This window comes from Girardinichthys multiradiatus, chromosome 18 (genome assembly GCF_021462225.1).
Source record: "Girardinichthys multiradiatus isolate DD_20200921_A chromosome 18, DD_fGirMul_XY1, whole genome shotgun sequence".
NCBI lineage: Eukaryota > Metazoa > Chordata > Actinopteri > Cyprinodontiformes > Goodeidae > Girardinichthys > Girardinichthys multiradiatus.
In genome coordinates this window covers 27,331,353-27,354,489 of record NC_061810.1, presented here as the reverse complement: position 1 = coordinate 27,354,489, position 23,137 = coordinate 27,331,353, and the positions used below count along the sequence as shown (strand labels likewise).

The window sequence follows — 23,137 nt, the reverse complement described above, 5'->3', positions numbered from 1 at the left end:
TCAGAAAACACAGTTAATAAACACCATCAGATGACATGGCACCCCAAATCTTCAATGACAGTGGAAACTTCTCACTCAACTTTAAACAGCATATATTCTGTTCCACTTTTCCTCCAGACTCTGTGACCTTGATTTCCAAAAGAAATGGAAACTTTACTTTAATCTGAAAAAAGGACTTGGATCACTGAGCAACAGTCAAGTCTCTGGTTCAGCAGTGGTTTAACATTAAGAATGATACATTTGTAGCCCATGTTTACTATTCATCTCAGCGTAGTGGCTCTTGATACACTGACCCCGCCTCAGTCCACTGCTGGTAAAACTCCCCCAAATTCTTGAATACATTTTACCTGACAATCCCCTCAAGGCTGCAGTTATCTCTGTTGCTGGTGCACCTTTCCCTACCACACTCTTTCCTCCCACTCAACTTTCTATAAACATGCTTGGATACAGCACTGTGTGAACGACCATTTTCTTTAGCAACAACCTTTTGTGGCTTAACCTCACCCAGGTGTCAACGACTGTCTTCTGGACATCTATCAAATCAGCAGTCTTACCTATGATTGTGTAGCCTGCTGACCCAGACTGAGAGTTAGAGGCTCAGGAATCATTTACAGAATTGAGTTTTAAGTTAATTAGCTGATAATTGTACATTCAACCAGTTGTTACATTCTAAAAATAATGAGGATAAAAAATGCAGTCATCGTTGACTTTCACAGATAAAAATTGTTTTGGTATATTTTCATTACATTGTGTGTGCTTATGTGTGTGAGAGAGGTAGGCTTACATTCCATGTAAACCGTAACTGTTGTTTCACAGCCACTGCTTAGATGATGTTCCAAGCGAGCTAAATCAATGCCTAAAAGCTAAACTTTTTGCTGCTCTGTATTGATTAAACTATAAACTTTGTGAGCTGAATGTTGCAGCGACCCAGTAGACCTTGTTGCAATAAGCAGTACTCCTGGGGGCTAAAACTCAATCCTAACAATGCAAAACATAATTTCCAAGGTCCTGGTGAGGATAAAGGCTTGATCTTACACAATAAATACAAAGACCATGCATACAGTATGTGGCATTCTTGTTGCATTTGATTGTTTCTGATTGTTTATAGTTCAGGTGACCTTATTTGTGAGGTAAAATGGACCTGAAAGATTCTACAAACATTTTGTATATTCAGTTTAGTTTTAGGTTTTAAAGCAGCGTTCTTTTATTTTGATGTTAATGTTTGCTAATATTATTACTTATGATTTTAATGTTTTAATTATAAAAGTAAATTCTTTGGCTTTTTGATTAAAGTTGTACAAGTATTGGAGCCAGTCTGTGTTTAGTCATAATTTCAAAACAAATAGCTGCATGCAGGCTTGCAGCCAAAACAATGATCTCCATATTTCAGTGAAGCCATGCAGACAGGTGCAAATGCATGTGTGTACATGCAAAGTGAATTTGAGTGTACATATGTATGTTGTTCTTGTGCAGTGATGTGTCCTACAGTAGATCCCATGGGTGACTAGAGAAACAATTATTAATGATTTGATTCTCTGCCTCTTCCGCCCTAAAGAAGTTTACCCACTTTCACACACATGACTGATAATTGCTTCTCTTTTGCCCCAGCAATCAACACAAAATTGCCAGGACGTAGACACACCTTGCACACACAAGAGTAGCACTGTTTTGTGCTTTCCCCCAGCTCCACACCAGAGTCAGTAGTGTTTTAATTATAAGGCAGGGATTATAAACTGAGAAGAAACACCATTCTGTGTTCCAGTTTGGAAGATGAAAGCATGTGTACACAAGAGAGGAGTGAAATTCATTTTTTACTAAAATGTTTCTGTCAAAAGATATGTTTTCAACCCCAAAGGTAAAGCCTTTAAATCAGTCCTTGTAAATGTAGAATTCAGAGAACAAGACAAGATGTGTGCCACTTTTGGGGATATTATTCCATTCATGTGCAAATATTCAAATACCAGATTTCAGCTTTTAAGCCTCCAGATATTGCTATTTCTGTCTCTGTGCTTTTCTAGTCGTCTGTCACTCTGTTCATCTGTGCCTCATCTCATTCCTATATTTTCTGTCTCCATATGTGAGTGCATATCGTAATAATATTAATCCTTCCTATAAGATTAGTTCACATCGGATTGACCAAGGTATGGAGACAGGCGTTTGTCCATATCCATATAGCTGGAAATTCTCTTTAGACATTCAGACAAGCCGGTTTGTTCAGAGGTTGTCACAGTTACTGTATCTGTTCAAATATGACCAAAACATTTATTAGATACATTTCCTTCGTAACTAATTCAAAAATGATTTCTCTGTGTGTCTCTGTTTCCTTTCAGTGTGCCAGATCATGTCTAAAGGGGTTGTGGCAGTCCTTGGTCCATCTGCCAGTCCAGCTTCCAACTCCATAATCAGCAATATCTGTGGAGAGAAAGAGGTGAGTCCCTGCGCCCCATGGGCCTGTAGCCCACACTCACAGCTTGACCATAAATAAAAGAGCTTAGAAAAATAGAGTTCCTGATTAGCAGCTATGTGTTTTTTGTGGCAAATTAAGGATGAATGAAATCTAAGCTGGTGGTAAAATGGTAAAACACTTAATGACATAGGTTTCCACTCTAGTCCTAGATAAATCAAAGCACTGCTGGATATTTTAGTTTTGATTTTCTTCTCATTACCTTGGAGTGGTTCGAGCACCAGAAGTTGGTGTTTTCAAACCAACAGAAGTCAGGTTTTTTTCTGTTTGATGTTTGTTTACTCAGATGAATCACACATACTGATAACAAAGTGGTTGTATAAACTTATTGCTGCTACATCAAAATCAAAAGTAAAGGGTATTTTGGTATATGTGTAACATATGGAAAGTCATATTTTATAAAGTGAGTAAATGTGGATTATAAACTTAAATTCTGCAAACTGATTCAACGTAAAGGCTTTTTACTCTAACCGAAACTCTGCTTTCCAGGTTTAAATAAAAAAATAAAACATCTTGTAACAAGGCTTTATAGGTACTGTCAGTGAATGCATATTAATGCCTAGGGCCAATTGAATTGTATTTGCATTAACACACTAAAGGATTGTTGGATACTTAGTATTTGTTTGTTAGTTTCTTAGTGCATTATTGTGTGCCATTGGATTTGTTTCAATTAGATCTCTGCTTGTCTCCTCCGTGGTTTGTAGTTTTTTTGTGTCTCTGCTCAGCTCCACTCATTTTAATGAGTATCCCTCCCTCAACTTCCCTGCTTTCATTCTGCCACAAATGCCCCACCTTTCCCCTGATTAGCTCTTCTGGTTTCTTTGTCATCTTCCACCACTGTCTCAGTATTTAAACTCCTGATTTGCAAGAAAAAAATTGCACAAAATACATGCAGATGCAAACATACCCACCCAGTCCTGCAGATAAGAGCAAATTGTAGGTTGTAATGGAGGTTGTGATCTGAAATGGCACTCCTTAAAACTTGTCAAAACATCTGACTGTATAAGGGAGGAATTATGTTTGGAATAATGTGTCTAATTCGATAGGTGGTGTGGATGATTTTAATGCACCCCTGTAACTGATTCATTTGAAGACGTGTGGCAATGACTGAAGTTAAGCTATATCAGCTCAGAGCAGGACAGAGATACCTTAGTGTCCAATGATGGTGTATCTTCTTTACAGACTTAATTTATTCATGTTTATTTGAGTATATATATACAGTACAGACCAAAGGTTGGAAACACCTCATTCAAATAGTTTTCTTTATTTTCATGACTATGAATATTGTAGCTTCACAGTGAAGGCATCAAAACTATGTATTAACACATGTGGAATTATATACTGAACAAAAAAGTGTGAAACAACTGAAAATATGTCTTATATTCTAGGTTCTTCAAAGTAGCTACCTTTTGCTTTGATTACTGCTCCGCGCACTCTTGGCATTCTGTTGATGAGCTTCAAGAGGTAGTCACCTGAAATGGTTCTCTTTCAACATTCGTTTCGGTATCTCACTATGGGACACGCCTCCAGCGCCTGTCCCCCAGAAGCTCTATTACATTACGCCAGTCTTGACTGGCAGGCGGAAGTGACGTCCGCTCCCATGGGAGGACTTCCTCCCAGTATAAAAGTCGACGTCACGTAGGTGATCTTCAGTCTAACACCTCTTCTCGCTCCCAGAAGCACCTCTCAGACGATCATTACAGTAACTTGAGCTAGCTTAACTGTTCACAGAGCGAGCTAACAACTCGGTCGCCGAGCGCTTCTCAATAACTGTGCTCGACTGTTCTGAGTCCCTTTCAACGCTGGTCTGTCGCCAAACAGCAGCGCTGCAACTGGTCACCAAACTAGCTGCAACCTTAATGGAGCTTAAGAAGTTGTGTAACTTGCACTCGTTCTCACCATGAACAGAGTCAAGCCACCATCTAGAACTTGCACATGTGGCAATCTCATAGCTGGGGCAGATACCCACTCTGTCTGCACTTCGTGTCTGGGGCTGCAACATGCCCAGGACGCGTTGGCGTCACCGGCAAGCTGCGAGCACTGTGCACGGCTCTCCCTTAAGTCTCGTCGGCGCAGGCTAGCACGCCAAGCTAGCCTGTCGGAGGTTGATCCTATGATGGGGGTAGCCAATCCCCCGCCACCGGAGCTTCCTGGTACTGATGAGAGAGAGCCCACTTTGGCTGGAGCCAGTTGGGGTGATCAGCTCGACGCTGTCGCGCCACTGACTGACCCAGAGGAAGACGAGGCCGTACTTCCAGGTTTCAGTACTCTTGCTAATGCCGAGTCCGAATCTGAAATGGAGTCCCTCAGTCTCGGGTCTGACGACGACGAGCTGGACTGCGGGCCTTATGCCATCCAGTCGGTTGCAAAGCCCTCGGTGACGGATGACACCAGCCGCTGCGGTTCCCTAAACCCGACTGCAACAGACCTGCATGATGTCTGCAGAAGGGCAGCAAAGAAGCTGGGCATCGAGTGGCTGGAAACCCTCACCGAAACTACCACATCTCGATATGAGGGGAAGTGGCTTCCGAGAGCAAAATCTTCCGGCAGACAGCTGTTGCCGGTCTTTCCCGAGTGCCTCGAGGAAGCGACCCGATCCTGGAGCAATCCTCTCACCGCCAAGAACCCCGTCCTGGGAGGGTCGGCGCTGGACTGGACGGGCATGGAGGCCGGCGGTTTTTCACATCTGCCTCCCGTAGAACCTCTGCTGGCATCTCACCTGCACCCATCGCAAAAGTCAGCCATGACAGCGGCAGGACCCACCCTTCCCTTCAAAGCTGACTCTTTTCAGTCCACTCTGAATGAGAAAAGCTACAAGGCGGTGGCTGCCTCTGTTAAAGCCTTAAACGCTTCGTCTCTTCTCCTTGCTTACCAAGCGGAATTACAGGAGCAGATGACTAGCACACCGATGGCCGATTTGTGGGACGAGTTGTGCGTGGTGACAGACCTATGCCTGCGTCTCCAAATAAGTGCTGTCCAAGCATCCGGGAGAGCCATGGCCCTGATGGTCACTCAGGATAGAGCTAGATGGCTGAACCTGTCTAGCCTGTCTCAGAGGGAAAAGAACCAGCTCCTCGACACCCCCGTGGACCCGAAGAGCTTATTCGGACCCACTGTGGCAGCCATGCAAAAACGCTGTGAGGAAAAGAAGAGGGAAGGTGAAGCGCTAAAGCTGTCTGCCCAGGAAAGCGCAGCCTCCTCCCCCTCCAGCACCCCGTGTGCCGTTCGCTCAAGCGGCGGCTCAACCGGCCTACCGCATCCCCAAACGCCAGCCTCAGCCGCAGTCAGCAGACCGTGGGAAACAAACCGAGCTCAAAGGTGCTTGGGGAAGGAAGCCATTCGCTCCCTCGACGGTGCCGGGAAACCAAGCGACCCCTTCCGCTACTGTCAGCACAAAGAAAAAGAGGCGCGCTACCTAGGGAGCCGTCTTCGGGGTGGGAGAGCAGGATCTGCCAGACACCTGCACCCCCCCTACCAGGACACGTCCTGTCCCAGTTCGAGTTCAGAACGCCACGTTCAAGGCAATTCAAACGGCCTGCAGAGCCGACGTTGGAGCTCATCGTTCAGAGCCGATTGAAACGGAGGAGGATCAAAGCCACCGAGAGCTCAGTGGAGCCGCAGCTGTGGCCAGAAAGCACACACCAGTGCACAAACACATGCCAGGGTCTAAAAACACGACCTTCCCCCTTCACAACATGTTCAATAAAGTTGTTTTCTGGCACGCATCCAGGCCTGGAGCCGAGGGCGCAGCCACAACAAAAAAACATGAAAAATATGTTAAAAATAACACAAGGACAGGACATGGCCGTGCAGCTGCACATGAGGCCACAAGAGGGAGCTCCCGCTCCACCCTTGCCACAGCTGCACATGAGGCCTCAAGGGGGAGCTCTCACCCTACCTCTAACACAGCAGGCTGTTTTTTCTGTGGAAGAAGCAGACCTGGGACGAGCGCAGCTGGCAGTTGTAGCAGAACAGCAGATCCCTCAGCCGGTGTTGCGCAGTGTTTACACGGAAGCCCCTTTAGGTCCACTGGCAAACAACACTCAGCTGTGGCGAGCGTGTGGAGCGTTAGATTGGGTGATAAAGTCTGTATCCAAGGGATACAGGCTCCAATTTGTGACAGCCCCACCCCGTTTCAAGGGCATAGTACAGTCATACGCCCGGGGAGAGTCCGCTCGCGTCCTGCAAGAGGAAATAATTTCCCTGCAGCACAAAAGAGCTGTCCGGCTGGTACCGCAGGAGCAAAGCAGAGACGGGTTTTACTCCAGATACTTTCTCGTGCCGAAAAGGGGTGGGGGTCTGCGACCGATATTGGATCTGCGGGCTCTGAACACATATCTGAGACGGTATTCGTTCAGGATGCTAACACACGCAGCTCTGATAAAGTTTGCGCGTCAAGGAGACTGGTTTGTCTCCATAGACTTGAAAGACGCATATTTCCATATCCCTATATACCCCCCTCACAGAAAATACCTCAGATTTGCGTTTCAGGGAGAGATATACGAGTACCTGGTACTTCCTTTTGGCCTCTCACTGAGCCCACGTGTGTTCGTGAAATGCACCGAGGCAGCCATCGCGCCTCTGAGGGAAAGGGGGATGCGTCTGGCAACGTATATAGACGATTGGCTGATTGCAGCTCAGTCTTTAGAGGAGCTCAGGACGCATGTCGAGATGCTTACTTTACATCTGACAGCTCTGGGATTCACAATAAACTGGGAAAAGAGCATTTTAACCCCAGTACAAACAATCACCTTCATTGGCCTGTCCCTGAATTCAGTCGAGTTCAGAGCACGCCTCTCAGCGGAACGAGTAAAAGCCTTTCAGGCTTGTCTGGCACTCTTTCGCAGAGGCACACAGGTGAAATTCAGGTTATGCGTCAGACTGCTCGGCCTGATGGCGTCAGACATGCGCCCGTTTCAAAGGTGGGTGGCGTCACTCAGCTTGAGCCCCACACGCCATGCTCACCGCAACGTCCTGGTTTCTCTCATATGTGCATGCGCGCTGAGCCCGTGGAAGCGTCCCGGTTTTCTCAACACCGGCGTTACCATGGGAACCATCCTGACGAGGAAGGTAATTACCACAGATGCCTCGCTGACAGGCTGGGGAGCCACTCACGAGGGGATGATGGTAAACGGTGTTTGGAGTCCACAAACACAGATAGCTCACATAAATTGTCTGGAACTCCTGGCCGTGATGCTGGCACTGAGAACTTTCTGCCCTTTATCAAAGGGCACCATGTTTTGGTCAGAACGGACAACACAACAGTGGTTGCTTACATCAACAGACCGGGGGGTCTGCGCTCACGTCATTTACACGAGCTGGCATACAGACTGATAATCTGGACCAGCTCACACTTGCTGTCGCTAAGAGCGACTCACGTGCCAGGGGTAATGAACAGAGGCGCGGATCTGCTGTCAAGGGGCAATCCCCGCTACAAAGAGTGGAAACTCCACAGCGAGGTGATGTCCCAGATATGGAAGAGGTACGGCCGAGCGGAGGTCGACCTCTTCGCATCAGGGGAAAATGCTCAGTGTCCGATGTTTTTCTCACTGACAGAGCAACAAGCTCCGCTTGGGCTGGATGCTCTAGCGCACAAATGGCCGCCGGCCCTACTGTACGCCTTTCCCCCGCTGGAACTGATCATTCCTACTCTCGCCAGGGTGCGAGAGGGAAAACACTCACTCATTCTGATAGCTCCCCGCTGGCCAGGGAAACATTGGCTAGCGGAGATTTTTCAGATGCTACACGGCGAGCCATGGCGGCTTCCCCTCCGCAGAGATCTCCTGACTTAGGCACGCGGATAAATATTTCATTCGCATCCAGAGCGCATGGCCCTATGGGCCTGGCCTGTGAGGGGTTAAATCTGGCTGCCAGTGGGCTTCCCCAGAGCGTTATTGACACAATTCAAAATGCAAGGGCCGTTTCCACGCGTAACGTGTATGAGGGTAAATGGCAGGCATTCGTGGGTTGGTGCGCAAAACCTATGGTGAGCGTAATGCAAAGCCCTGTGTCGGACGTTTTAACTTTTCTGCAGGCACTGTTGGATAAAGGCTTGGCTTTTTCCACTGTGAAGGTGTACCTGGCTGCTATTTCAGCCTGTCACGTTGGCTTTGGTGACAAAACAGTGGGGCAGCACCCCCTGGTGTGTCAATTCATGAAAGGTGCACGACGGCTCCGTCCAGTGTCGAGGAGCCTCACTCCTTCATGGGATTTACCTATGGTACTTGATGCGTTGTCACGTGCACCGTTCGAACCGTTGCTGCAGGTTGTGCTCAAAGTGCTTTCCTTTAAAACGGCCTTATTGATTGCTCTGGTTTCTGCTAAGCGTGTGAGTGACATTCAAGCGCTCTCAGTTAACCCGTCCTGCATGCAGTTTCTGGGTGAGTCAAAGGTTTTACTGAAACCTAATCCCGCCTTTATACCTAAGATTTCTACGGCTCTGCCATGCCGTGCCCTTGAATTAATGGCTTTCTACCCACCACCATTCTCCTCTCAGGAGCATGAACGACTGCATACGCTCTGCCCAGTACGAGCTCTGCGGTTATATGTGAAAAGAACAGCAGATTTTCGTAAATCAGAGCATCTGTTTGTGTCGTGGGCTTCATCACATAAAGGAAAGCCTCTCACAAAGCAACGTCTTTCGCATTGGGTAGTGGGGGCTATTATTATGGCTTATGAGAGCAGAGGCCTTGCACCCCCTGCAGGTCTGCGGGCTCATTCCACTCGTGGTGTGGCATCATCCTGGGCATTGTTCCAGGGTATACCTGTGGAGGAAATATGTGAGGCTGCCAACTGGGCGACCCCTCACACCTTCACTAGGTTCTATAAACTGGATGTCACCAGGCCCACACTGGCTCACACGGTTCTGGGTGTGGTTTCCACATTGCCATGAATGCAAGATGCAATCTGTTGGTCTTCGAGTGAGCTTATCTGGCAATACGGGAGCAGAAATATCCCATAGTGAGATACCGAAACGAATGTTGAAAGAGAACTTTAGGTTAAGGATTTAACCCCGGTTCTCTGAAACATGAGTGAGGTATCTCACCAGATCACCCTCCTTGCAGGGAGCGAGGAAGAGGTGTGCTTATTAAACTGAAGATCACCTACGTAACGTCGACTTTTATACCGGGAGGAAGTCCTCCCATGGGAGCGGACGTCACTTCCGCCTGCCAGTCAAGACTGGCGTAATGTAATAGAGCTTCTGGGGGACAGGCGCTGGAGGCGTGTCCCATGGTGAGATACCTCACTCATGTTTCAGAGAACCGGGGTTAAATCCTTAACCTAAAGTTTTCACTTCACAGGTGTACCCTGTCAGGTTTAATAAGAAGGATTTCAAGCCTTATAAATGGGGTTAGGACCATCAGTTGTGTTGTGCAGGAGGTGGATACAGTACACAGCTGATAGTCCTACTGAGTAGACTGTTAGAATTTGTATTATGGCAAGAAAAAAGCAGCTAAGTAAAGAAAAACGAGTGGCCATCATTACTTTAAGAAATTAAGGTCGGTCGGTCCGAACAATTGGGAAAACTTTGAAAGTGTCTCCAAGTGCAGTCGCAAAAACCATCAAGCGCTACAAAGAAACTGGCTCACATGAGGACCGCCCCAGGAAAGGAAGACCAAGAGTCACCTCTGCTGTGGACGATAAGTTAATCCGAGTCACCAGCCTCAGAAATCGCAGGTTAACAACAGCTCAGATTAAAGAACAGGTCAATGCCACACAGAGTTCTAGCAGCAGACACATCTCTAGAACAACTGTTAAGAGGAGACTGTGTGAATCAGGCCTTCATGGTAAAATAGCTGCTAGGAAACCACTGCTAAGGACAGGCAACAAGCAGTAGAGACTTGTTTGGGCTAAAGAACATAAGGAATGAACATTAGACCAGTGGAAATTTGTGCTTTGGTCTGATGAGTCCAAGTTTGAGATCTTTGGTTCCAACCACCGTGTCTTTGTGCAGCGCAGAAGAGATGAACGGATGGACTCTACATGCCTGGTTCCCATCGTGAAGCATGGAGAAGGAGGTGTGATGGTGTGGGAGTGCTTTGCTGGTGACACTGTTGGGGATTTATTTAGAATTGAAGGCATACTGAACCAGCATGGCTACCACAGCATCTTGCAGCGACATGCTATTCCATCCGGTTTGCGTTTAGTTGGACCATCATTTATTTTTCAACAGGACAATGACCCCAAACACACCTCCAGGCTGTGTAAGGGCTATTTGACCAAGAAGGAGAGTGATGAGGTGCTGTGCCAGAAGGCCTGGCCTCCACAGTCACCGGACCTGAACCCAATCCAGAAGGTTTGGGTTGAGCTGGACCGCAGAGTGAAGGCAAAAGGGCCAACAAGTGGTAAGCATCTCTGGGAACTCCTTCAAGACTGTTGGAAAACCATTTCAGGTGACTACCTCTTGAAGCTCATCAACAGAATGCCAAGAGTGTGCGGAGCATTAATCAAAGCAAAAGGTGGCTACTTTGAAGAACCTAGAATATAAGATATATTTTCAGTTGTTTCACACTTTTTTGTTCAGTATATAATTCCACATGTGTTAATTCATAGTTTTGATGCCTTCAGTGTGAAGCTACAATATTCATAGTCATGAAAATAATGAAAACTCTTTGAATGAGAAGGTGTGTCCAAACTTTTGGTCTGTACTGTATATACAGGTCCTTCTCAAAATATTAGCATATTGTGACAAAGCTCATTATTTTCCATAATGTAATGATGAAAATTTAACATTCATATATTTTAGATTCATTGCACACTAACTGAAATATTTCAGGTTTTGTATTGTCTTAAAACGGATGATTTTGGCATACAGCTCATGAAAACCCAAAATTCCTATCTCACAAAATTAGCATATTTCATCCGACCAATAAAAGAAAAGTGTTTTTAATACAAAAAACGTCAACCTTCAAATAATCATGTACAGTTATGCACTCAATACTTGGTCGGGAATCCTTTGGCAGAAATTACTGCTTCAATGCGGCGTGGCATGGAGGCAATCAGCCTGTGGCACTGCTGAGGTCTTATGGAGGCCCAGGATGCTTCGATAGCGGCCTTTAGCTCATCCAGAGTGTTGGGTCTTGAGTCTCTCAACGATCTCTTCACAATATCCCACAGATTCTCTATGGGGTTCAGGTCAGGAGAGTTGGCAGGCCAATTGAGCACAGTGATACCATGGTCAGTAAACCATTTACCAGTGGTTTTGGCACTGTGAGCAGGTGCCAGGTCGTGCTGAAAAATGAAATCTTCATCTCCATAAAGCTTTTCAGCAGATGGAAGCATGAAGTGCTCCAAAATTTCCTGATAGCTAGCTGCATTGACCCTGCCCTTGATAAAACACAGTGGACCAACACCAGCAGCTGACACGGCACCCCAGACCATCACTGACTGTGGGTACTTGACACTGGACTTCTGGCATTTTGGCATTTCCTTCTCCCCAGTCTTCCTCCAGACTCTGGCACCTTGATTTCCGAATGACATGCAGAATTTGCTTTCATCCGAAAAAAGTACTTTGGACCACTGAGCAACAGTCCAGTGCTGCTTCTCTGTAGCCCAAGTTAGGCGCTTCTGCTGCTGTTTCTGGTTCAGAAGTGGCTTGACCTGGGGAATGCGGCACCTGTAGCCCATTTCCTGCACACGCCTGTGCACGGTGGCTCTGGATGTTTCTACTCCAGACTCAGTCCACTGCTTCCGCAGGTCCCCCAAGGTCTGGAATCGGCCCATCTCCACAATCTTCCTCAGGGTCTGGTCACCTCTTCTCGTTGTGCAGCGTTTTCTGCCACACTTTTTCCTTCCCACAGACTTCCCACTGAGGTGCCTTGATACAGCACTCTGGGAACAGCCTATTCGTTCAGAAATTTGTTTCTGTGTCTTACCCTCTTGCTTGAGGGTGTCAATAGTGGCCTTCTGGACAGCAGTCAGGTCGGCAGTCTTACCCATGATTGGGGTTTTGAGTGATGAACCAGGCTGGGAGTTTTAAAGGCCTCAGGAATCTTTTGCAGGTGTTTAGAGTTAACTCGTTGATTCAGATGATTAAGTTCATAGCTCATTTAGAGACCCTTTTAATGATATGCTAATTTTGTGAGATAGGAATTTGGGGTTTTCATGAGCTGTATGCCAAAATCATCCGTTTTAAGACAATAAAAGACCTGAAATATTTCAGTTAGTGTGCAATGAATCTAAAATATATGAATGTTAAATTTTCATCATTACATTATGGAAAATAATGAGCTTTATCACAATATGCTAATATTTTGAGAAGGAGCTGTATATGTGTGTGTGTGTGTGTGTGTGTGTGTGTGTGTGTGTGTTCTTGTACTTGTTGCTGAGTGAGAACCATTTTTCGTATTTTTATCGCAAAGTGAGGACATTTTGACAAAGTGAGGACATTTTTCTGGTCCTCACTTTTTCAAATTCCGTTCTTGGGACAGGGGTTAGGTTTAGGACTAGGGTATGAATTGAGTTATTGTTAGGGTTAGGGTTAGGTATTAACTGGTTAGGGTTAGTGTTAGGGTCAGGGTTAGGCACTAAAAATCAAGGTAAATGAATGGAAGTCAATGGAAGTAACCAAAAAGTCCTCATAAAGATAGTAAAACACGGATGTGTGTGTGTGTGTGTGTGCGTGTGTGTGTGTGTGTGTGTGTGTGTGTGTGTGTGTGATATGTCATATAAATGACAACCAACTGCACCAGCACACAGAGATTATTCCTGCTTAGTTGGGCTAATTTAGGAACAGGCTTGTCCTTGGGTATATGTTGTGAATTAAAAGTATGCACAAAAAGCTTGTCCAAAGCCATTTACACAAATAACTTGAAACCATCCATCCCACATTTTTGTCAATAAGTGTATAACTTTCAAACGGAGGAAAAGTTACAGTAGGTTGTATTTCCAACTTTTTTTCTGGGCTGCTGCTTTACTTCGTGCAAACTGCCGTTCCTGCACATCCAAATCAGTACCGCCCTCACTCTTCTTGTTGATGCATGCAGAGACCCCCCTGTAGAACTTGGGATAAACTTTCTATGTCATAGGGGAAAGAAATTATTTTATCAGTAAATAATTCTTACCAAAATAGAATAAAACAAATATTTGTAACATCTGTAACATTGCTACTCATGTGATCCTTTTTGCTTCATTTTGTGTACTTAACCACAGTGAGTAAGCATAAAAAACTGAGTAGACCATACTGTACTTTGCCAAAACTGTTAATTCTGGAGAAGAATTGTTTACTTGCACATAAATGAACGGTTTGTAAAAAACAGCCTCATCCAGCTCAAACTTAAACGGGAGCCGCATTTGTGTACATTTTAATTACCAACATTGCAAATAATGTTAGGAATCATTTTGTTGCTTTTAGTGACAAATGTTCACCACTTTTTGTTCCATCTCAGCATCTGATTCACAAAGTAGCTAACAAAAATAATTTAACAGTGTCTCCCTTTAAGTTGTTAAAATATCATTTCTGGTAGTACAATCTATAGGTTTTCCACTGCCACAAACAAAAATGTTCTCTCTTTTTTCCTTTATTTAAAAAAAAAATAGCATTTAACCTATCCATAAGTGTTTTAGATGTTTCAAGACACAAAGTGGCATATTGTTCCACATTATATAATGATTAATATGTTTTTTAGTGTGTATCATAGATTCACAAGTCTTTGTTTTGTTTTGTTTTTTTGTCCAAAACTTGTTTCAAGTGTTTTGCCCCAGGTCAAGTCTGTTTTAATGACTGAAATAGACATTCTCTCATTAATATAACTCTGCATTGCTGTAATTTAGGAATTAAAAGCAATTACTGTGTTTGTCTTTGGGCCTAGTATTTCATTCAACATGGTAAGCAAACTGTTTTGAACTGTTGTGAAGGATTTTTAAAACTAGTAAGGCTTAATTTTTATCATGTCAGCAATGAAAATTAAGTTTATGTCGAATGAAAAATGGTAGTAATCAGGTAACAGCTCTTAATGAATCAAACAGAAAGTGCTTTCAAATAACCTTAAATTACGTTTCTTTGAAGTAGCGTAGGACACACCTGGTAATCCCTGTGTTTAACTAAATAGTACACACATTTCATGATACATTAAAAATAACAAAACAGATAATGAGCCACATTATACAGAGTGAATGAGTACTAAAGAAGACATTCTGAATGAATATAACTGAAAGCGCTTTTACTTTGAAGATCTGGAAGTCTTTTTGTAATGATGCTAGCGGTACACAGAGAGAAAAATATGTTGGTGGAAAGTAAAGTTTGTTTTGTTCTGAAATTACCCAAAATTTGTTATAACTGAACTCAGTTTGAGGGAGATTTATTTTTATGAAATTATGGCTGACATGAAGAGATCATTTTGAACAGTTACTAGCCCACAGTCCACAAACATCCTTTGCTAAACAAATTAAGGCCACCCATTAACAGACATGTATGCATACCCCTGTGAGAGCTACTGTCTGTGGTTTACTTACTGAATTAGTTCCATGCCTGATGATATGGGATACAGATTGTTAATGAGATTGTAGTTAAAGTCAAGTCAGAATTTTTTTTTACTTAAGTGTGACTCAAGTCCATGTATAAGACTCAAGTCACCATCTTTGGATTATATAAATATATGAAGCTATGGGATGAAGTATACTGTACATATGTGGTCAATCCACAGAGAGGCTGTCCTTTTTGTCCTACATGAATCTGATCCCAACATGTGTGCAGTAGTTAAAGGCTTCCTAATCCCATTTACTCTTCAGCTATAAACAAATAGCTACAATAAATCTTCAGCTATAATAAAGCCTAATGAAACATTAGCCTGATACAATGGGAGACAAACCAGGGCTCCCTGTTCCTAAAACCTCTGGTGGACTAGCAGCTGTGAAATAGTAACTGCCATATTACCACTTTATAAATATTAACGTTACCATAATAAGAACAAAAATTAGTTAGAAGGAGGAGTTGATATGTGCCCTGAAGGTTTAGTGTTCCCCACACTTTCTTATATTTCATCCTCACAAATCTGTGAAGGGAAGGGGTAATCATCAGGATTAACATAATACTGGGAAGATCACCCAATCATGTGCTTTTGTCAGAGAAAGTGACAGGATTATAAGATTTGCTGCTGTCATAATAAATTAATCTTTGTATTTTCCATGTATAACATGACATTAAGCAGTGATTTTCAGCACCACTGATACCAGAGCTGTACTCAGCTGTACTTAGGTTAACATCAAATATGTATTATTCTTACTGCAGTGACAGAGAAAGTATGAACACATACCTTGACAGCATTACAGAATTACATTACTGAGTTTAAGGTGGGTGCCTGCTGTCACCTGTTCTGTAAATGTAATAGTATACTTCATCCTTATATTGCTCTTGGCAACACTAAGAGGACTTTTTCAGGGAGGTGCAATACTTGATTTTGAGATATACTGTTGGGTTTACAATCCAGTGGCTATACTTATGTTGTTGGTACTTATTTCTAATCCCTGCTTTGTTAAACTATGCATTAAGCCTTTTTAGTGGCACCTGTTTTATTTGAAATGTAAATCAGAGCAGTGTAATAGAAATGCTTGTGTTTGGTGTTCGCCTTTTTTATATAAGGCAATTTCTCTTTTTTATATAAGAGAAATATAGTTTCGACTTTGGATTGAGGGTGGCAAATTTGAACAAATGTTTGTTCTGTCACAATAGGTCAAGTATGGATTAAGCGTTGCAGATTTGACACTTTGTGAAGAATACATTCATGTGCTTTAAACGTCCTGGCGAGGGCCTGTATTTATCCAACTTCTCAAAGTGTAATTTTAGTGGTAAGTGTTAAGAATTTCTGAAATTTACTCCTACTTTCAGACTGAAGTGTATATACAAGTTGACAAAAGTCATCAGGCTAAGAATAATTTATACTCTCCGAGTTGTTTAAGGCAGCTCCAGGGATCTCTCAACTGGTTAGGATTTGCCAACAGGTGTAATTTTTAGTTTTTAGATAGGTCAAATAGGTTCAGGCATGCAAAACAACAGAAAATAAGGAAGAAAAACCTTGTATATACCAATGCGCGTAATGTTGGACTTAAAGACGGCTAATTCTGTGCGGCTTTTGTAGAGATTATTATACCTTTTTTTTCACAGTCAGATGGTGAGCAAATGTAGGCTGAACGTTTCTTTTGTAAAATGTTTTCTTTTTTCAACTACCTCAACTAGTGTTAGTGTTTCTATCACTCTCTCAAATTTAGGGTTTATATACAGGAGTCAGTAAACCACCACCAGTTTCAAATGGTCGGAACACATAGCTGCATAACTGCTCGTCTATAAAATAATACATAATAAACTGAATTATTTCAGACATTCTTGATAAAAAAAAATTTTTATTATGTCCTATCTGAACTTATCTTTAGAGTTTCACAATTTTATCTTGAGATTTCTCTGATAGTATTGTTAAATAAAAAATCTGATTCGGTGATCGATTCTTGCCGGGGGCTTTCAAAATACGTCATCCAGGATCAGTTTTGTGACACAGCAACATGTCATAAATCAGCTCTGAGTATTTCTAAGAAGCTTGATAAATACGGGCCAAGATATACTGTATGTCACATTATACAGTTTTGCCTAAGAATTTTTGGCCCACATGGCAAATGAGGTTTATTGGTAAAATTCATAGTTGTTCTGTTACTTGCAATAACCCAATGATACAAGAACAGTTTAATTACTTAAGTAAAACTAATATTAGAAGAGTTTTATCTAAATTTAACACTTCTTTTTATGATAATTGCACTCCGAAAATAATTTTACCCCCTGCTGAATACATTTCTTAATGTGACTACAGACTTGTAAATCAGGTGTCTTCTCAGGCACATCTGAGGCAACCCAACAGGATTTCATTACTTGCATCAGATGTGTTTGATGTAGAACCCCCTCACATACCTAAACTGTTAATGGTAATGTTTCATTGCGTTACAAATATGGCTGAGCCAAGATGACTGTCTAAAACGTTCAGAAAACAGATTATTGCCTTGAACAAGCAAGGAAAAGACACAAAAAGACAGTGAATGTCTTAAATTTGCATAGAGGTGCAATTGGAGACATGCTTTGCAAGTTTAAGGAATGGTGGCTGCTTCACCTGGATGCGGAAGAAAACCATAAAACTCAGCCTACTGAAAAAAACCTCTACAAAGACTTGATTGGGGCATGGTGTTGGTGGTGTAGGGATTTAAGTGTGTGACCCATGTATAAGAGGCTTTGGTACTTGAAACGGCAGACCCGGGTTTGAGTCTGCATGTCTTCCCCTCCCTCTTCTCCCCGTTTCCTGTCTAACTACCACCAACAAAAAATCTCAACAAAAAATAAAGGCCACTAGCTGAAAAGATGGATTCAGTCAATTATTAATTATTATTAATTATTAATGGTGTCATTGGACCTTCAAGTTGGGATAATCCTAAACTGTTTTAAAGCCCACCAAGGTTTAAGAAGAAGTCCTGCTAGTGACCATCATTGTCACCTCACTTGAACTCTACTGAAAATCTCTGATGGGATTTGGAAAAGACAGTTGTAGCACACAAACCCCAGATTATTAACTTGCCCTTGAGGAGTGGCGCTCAGAAAACACTGCCAGAAGCTGGTGCTATGAATGACATTTGCAGAAGGTCATAACAGCAAAAGTGTGATCTAAGTACTAATGATGCTTTTTATGAAGAGGATGAATAATGCACTGATCTTTGAGCTGGTATTTTGTCTTTAATACTGTGAAACCCCTTGTAATGTTAGTTCTTTTAGCTATTTAAATTGTTCTTGTTTGATTTGCTTTGTACCAGCAGTTGCTAGTTAGTATATTTTGTCAATAAACATAATTTTCAGGGGGAGTGATTGTCCAAATATTGTCCATCCTCTGAAAACCAAAATAACAGATGAGAATGAGACCAAGATGTGCAGAAAGCAATTAAATAAAAGATAAATAAGAAAAACAAATATATTTGTTTTCCTCAGTCTTGGCATTCATTTTAGCATCTATCTTGGCTTTTGGATCGTCAGTCATATTCTGGCTCAAACATCTTAAGCTGAACCCCTTGCAGCTGGAATGATGCCTCTGCCTCATCCTGATTGTATTTATTTTTTTCCTATTCCTAAGTTTTATTCCTCCGAGCAAAAGTCCATAAAGACTAAATGCTTGACAATCCACATTAATCTAACATAACAAATTAAAAAGTTGTTTGTCCAGCATACAGTTTTCTAAAGCCAACAAATAACAGTAAAACAAGGTTTACAATAGTTTCCTACTTTTCCTGCTAACTCAATACTTTGAAAACAGACACCCGGATGTCCATGCAAATGAAACGTCTCAGTTTGCTCTGTAAGTTTGCTCTATAAGCTTGTTATAGAAATGTATAATTTTTATTTCTTAATGTTATTTTTTTGTTGTACTTGTACAGTTTATCAAATATGAAATGCACCTCATCTTTAAACAAAGGTTCAGTGAAGAAAGTGTTACCCAAGCAGAATTGCATTAATCTCCTTATCAGGATTACAATGTAGAAAATCGATGGATTACTGCTGCTTGGAAATAACCATGTGATATTGTACTATTGTATCTATTCACAGCACAGCTGGTTTTGTATGATGTTGGGTTGTGTTGAGGAGCAGAAGCACGGGGGTTGAATGAAAAAACTAACTTAGAGTATGAGCAATTTCCAGGACCAGGACCTAAAGAATGTGGGTCACTGCCTGCTTTTACTTGATCCTAAAGGACAACCTTTCCCTGAATTGTGTTTGGAAGGGGAAAAAATACTTTGGTGAAATGACCCCCTTAAGTTAAATGTTTGAGTCCATTACACTTCCCCTCAACTTTGACTTTTTTTCATTATTGAGCATTGTGTAGTATTCACAGAGCTGTAAATGTCTGATACCACTGAGAAGGTGCTTTTGACACATTGGCAGTCTACTTTCACTGCTCTTTTGAAAAAAGTGTTGGACTAGTAAAACGGCTTGCAGTGTCAAAGCTTGAAATAGGTTGATGTGATGCATTTATCACCTCACAAGATAATAAAGCTAAATTTAGTTGTAGAAGAAGTAGTAGAAGATATAACACTTTAAACAGTGAAATAAAAAAGTCTAGATTATCTTTGGACAATAGATAGCTGATTATCATACCATGGACTGAAATTGTTTCCTTGGTAATACTTTGCTTTGTTTCTAGGTTATCATTAATCTGAGGCTGGTTTCGTTAGTAATCATCTAATCAGTCAATTCAAACACCATTACATGGATGCAAACACAAAAACCTGAGAACAATGTATTTTGTTTATCAAAATGAACTACTGATGTTCTTAATTGATATGGTAAAATGACCAGTGCAAATCACATTAAAAGGAATCTGCAAGATTTTTGCATTTTATAGTTTAAATTGCCATAAAAATTGTCATAAAAATACGACTGAATGTTTACATAATTTTCATTTAGATTCATTAACGTAAATCTAATCAGGTAAATAAGTTGGGTGTTATCAGATTTTAGCAAGACGTTAGTGCCCCGTCAAACTCTGCAAGACTAGACCACAACATCAAACATCTACCAGAGGGTGGATGGGATCTGGAGGCTCTATAAGGGTTTCCTGGGAGGTTTAGGAATGCAACGTGTTCCACATTTGGTGTAATGAAGCAGCAGATTTCTAAGATTATATACCCAGAACCTCTGTAGTGAGATTGAGGTGGTTCATTATCATGGTGGCAGCATGTCAGGGTCCTGGGTGCTGTGTGGAGCAATCTGTGTGTAGCAGTAGTAGCTTATCAGTTAGATTAAATGAACACTGAAAGATTCATCTTAAAAAAATAACCCAAAAACATGTTCTCTTTTCAAATCCCTGGTACATGTATTTGTGCTGTGCTTTTGTGCAACAGGGCTCCCAGCAGGAGAGAAGAACACACACTTCCAGATTGCACATAGAATATAGACATGTTTCTGGTACACTGAGGGAAACTGTAACATCTTCAGGGCTGTATTTATAAAATACAAAATGTTTTTTCAATGTAATTTCCAGCGGCGGGTTTCACATTTAGTAGTATTTCAATCCCACATTCAATTGTGATTCAGAGTTTGCTGCCATTTTGTGCCTACATTGTTTATGGCAGTAGGAAGTTTTTTTTAATAAAATGTAAATAAAAATGTTATTTTCAAAACTGATGCTCCTCTTACATTGTTTATTATCCTTTCAGAGATGTTTGTCTCATTTTCTATGAGAAACAAACTTCTTAGTTGAATGAAAATCATTTTAAATTTAAATCTGCCAGGGATATGAATAATTTTGGTCTAACTTTATCTGGATCCTGAGTGTGACATTAAGGAACCTGGTAACAGCCGTGATTGCTTATCCATGAGGTGTAGTCCATGGTGACCTCATGCCCTCATGGATAAGTGAAGTTTTATTAGCCTGTTGCAATCCAGCAACTTTTGAATGTTCTTTGAGATCTTGGAACCCATTGGTAATCCCATAACCTGTAATCCAGCATGAAGGGGGTCTAAGAGTGTGCAGTATTAGTATTCATGTCAAACATCAAATTGTTTTATCTCACTGATTAGGCTGCACTGCTCAGGCTTAAGGTGTGGAAATCAGCACAATGATTGTTTAGTTGTCTACCCTCTTTTTAACAAATAAGGTCTTTATAGCCTTTCTTCCTCTGATCAAAAACCTACCATTCATCATTTATGCCTTATGAAAATAGTACATTAACATTGCTGCACAATCTCCTTACAGTAATTAATGTATTACATAACATAGGGAAGAGGGTTCTGTATTAATATTAATAACATTGCAATATTTTCTTTTATTTATTTTTTATTTCATTAGAAGCGACTGACAGATTTACTTCTTCTTTGTCTAGCTCACCTTCACCTCTTTGTCCCCTGTACCATTGCACAGATTGTGGCTTAATAATCAGCACTGCCTGTAATTGGTCAAATTAGCTGCCCGTAAACATGGAGAGCAGCCATCATCGCATCCATAATGATAATGCACCAATGATGTCTTCCCTATTTATTGCATGAAATCAGAAGTGGCAGGGTAAGGGACTGTTGTACAGGATGTAATTGAGCTAGTGATCCAGAGCCTGGTGTCTAAAATATTTCACCATTATAGCGAGATAAAAATCTGTGAAACGAGGGAATCAAGCCTTGGCATGTGCCAATTTTGACAAAAGTAGCCATCATTCACATGTATTGATTTACTGCACTGTTAGGTGTTTTTAATTGATTTCTTTAATAGATTAGCGCCACAAGCTTTGTCATTACCACCAATCATAGAGGACCACTGGTAATAAGAGCACAACGTGAACAGGGCAGAAGTAACAGAAGGTTTATCATGCAGGAAAATTTAACACTGAGAAAATGTTTCCCTGCTGAGCAAGAAAGCATTGAGCTACAGTCATAAATGGAAAAGTCATCTTTAATGAGTTGCAACACTATTAAAATTCAGCTTTATTCAGTAGCACAGCAGAGAAATCAGCAGTCCACTGGGAAATAATGTAAATCTTTATACTATGCACAGCAGCCAAATAGTCTGCAGGATGCCTTTGAGGGCAGAGAGGGAGGGAAGTAAATTAGAAGCAAAGCAAACCCGGAAACTGTGTTTTCCTAACCCCAAAATGTCGCTTCTACATTTTGGTGTGTGCGAAAAAAGAAAAGAAAAATGACAGACGTTCGACTAACAGAAGTTAGAATCTGTCACGTAAAGGCCTGCAGTTACTGGATTGTTTTAGCTGGGTTTTATTGGTGCAGATCTCTGCAAATTTCATTGTATTTGTAGATTTTTACAGATGCAGAAACAGCATCACAACTTTGAGTTGTTTGGAAAAGATATAATGGAGAAGAAACATGTTCCAAAAATATATACTTTTGTCTTGTCAGTCCACAGAATACTTTCCAAAAAGTCTTGAACTTTATAATTAAGAATTTATTTGGCAAATGTGAGATGGGCCTTTATGTTTCTTTCAAGCTAGCAGCCTTTTTAGCTTTGGAGCCTTCCCATGGATGCCAGTCTCTGTTCATGTCAAATCAGGAACACAGAGACATTAACTGGGCCAAGTGAGGTATGGAGCCATTTATAGATCTGGATTCTCTTGTGACCTCCCGGATTAATCTTCAATGCTCTCTTGGGGTTATTTTGGTTGCCTCCTAGGAAAGTTCACCTTTTGGGTTGTAACAATATGGATCGAAGTACTGCAGTTTTAAAGTCTTTTAATGGTAATTTTTTAATCGATTTATTCAACAGTAAACAATGAGTGTTAGCATTTTCTGACAATAATTAGATTTTTACCAATAGTTTCAAAGTTTTCAGAAAATGGTGACTATAGAAGTGACTTGAAATTTGTTTCAATTTAGTCAGTTAACAAACAACAATCACATATAGAGAATGGATGGAGCGATTGTTTGTATAACAACAAAACCATGAACTTGAAAATGCTCAATGTTGTCTAGAAATTTTTGAAAAAGATTGTACATGCATTAGATAGTAAAGAAAACATCTGAATTACTTTGGAGTTGTTTTTATATGTAGGCAATGCAGTGTACAAATTGCACTTGGAATGCACCATTATAAGGCAGCTATTGGTAAAATCCTCTCGCCGGATAGTTTCTGCTCATTTGGAGCTGCTTGACTACTACAGGCAGCCATAGTTGGACTTTAGCCTATTTTTCCCATACCACTGTGATGTTTATAT

General features: G+C 41.6%; 1 protein-coding gene across 1 annotated transcript in view; it reads left to right on the top strand.

Annotated features, from left to right (window-relative positions):
• grik4 (glutamate receptor, ionotropic, kainate 4) overlaps positions 1-23,137 on the top strand; it is a 585,146-nt gene that overhangs the window by 334,787 nt on the left and 227,222 nt on the right. The window contains exon 5 of the mRNA XM_047391909.1: positions 2,331-2,428. Within this exon, the coding sequence (XP_047247865.1) occupies positions 2,331-2,428 (98 nt within the window). The remainder of the gene's footprint in view (positions 1-2,330; positions 2,429-23,137) is intronic.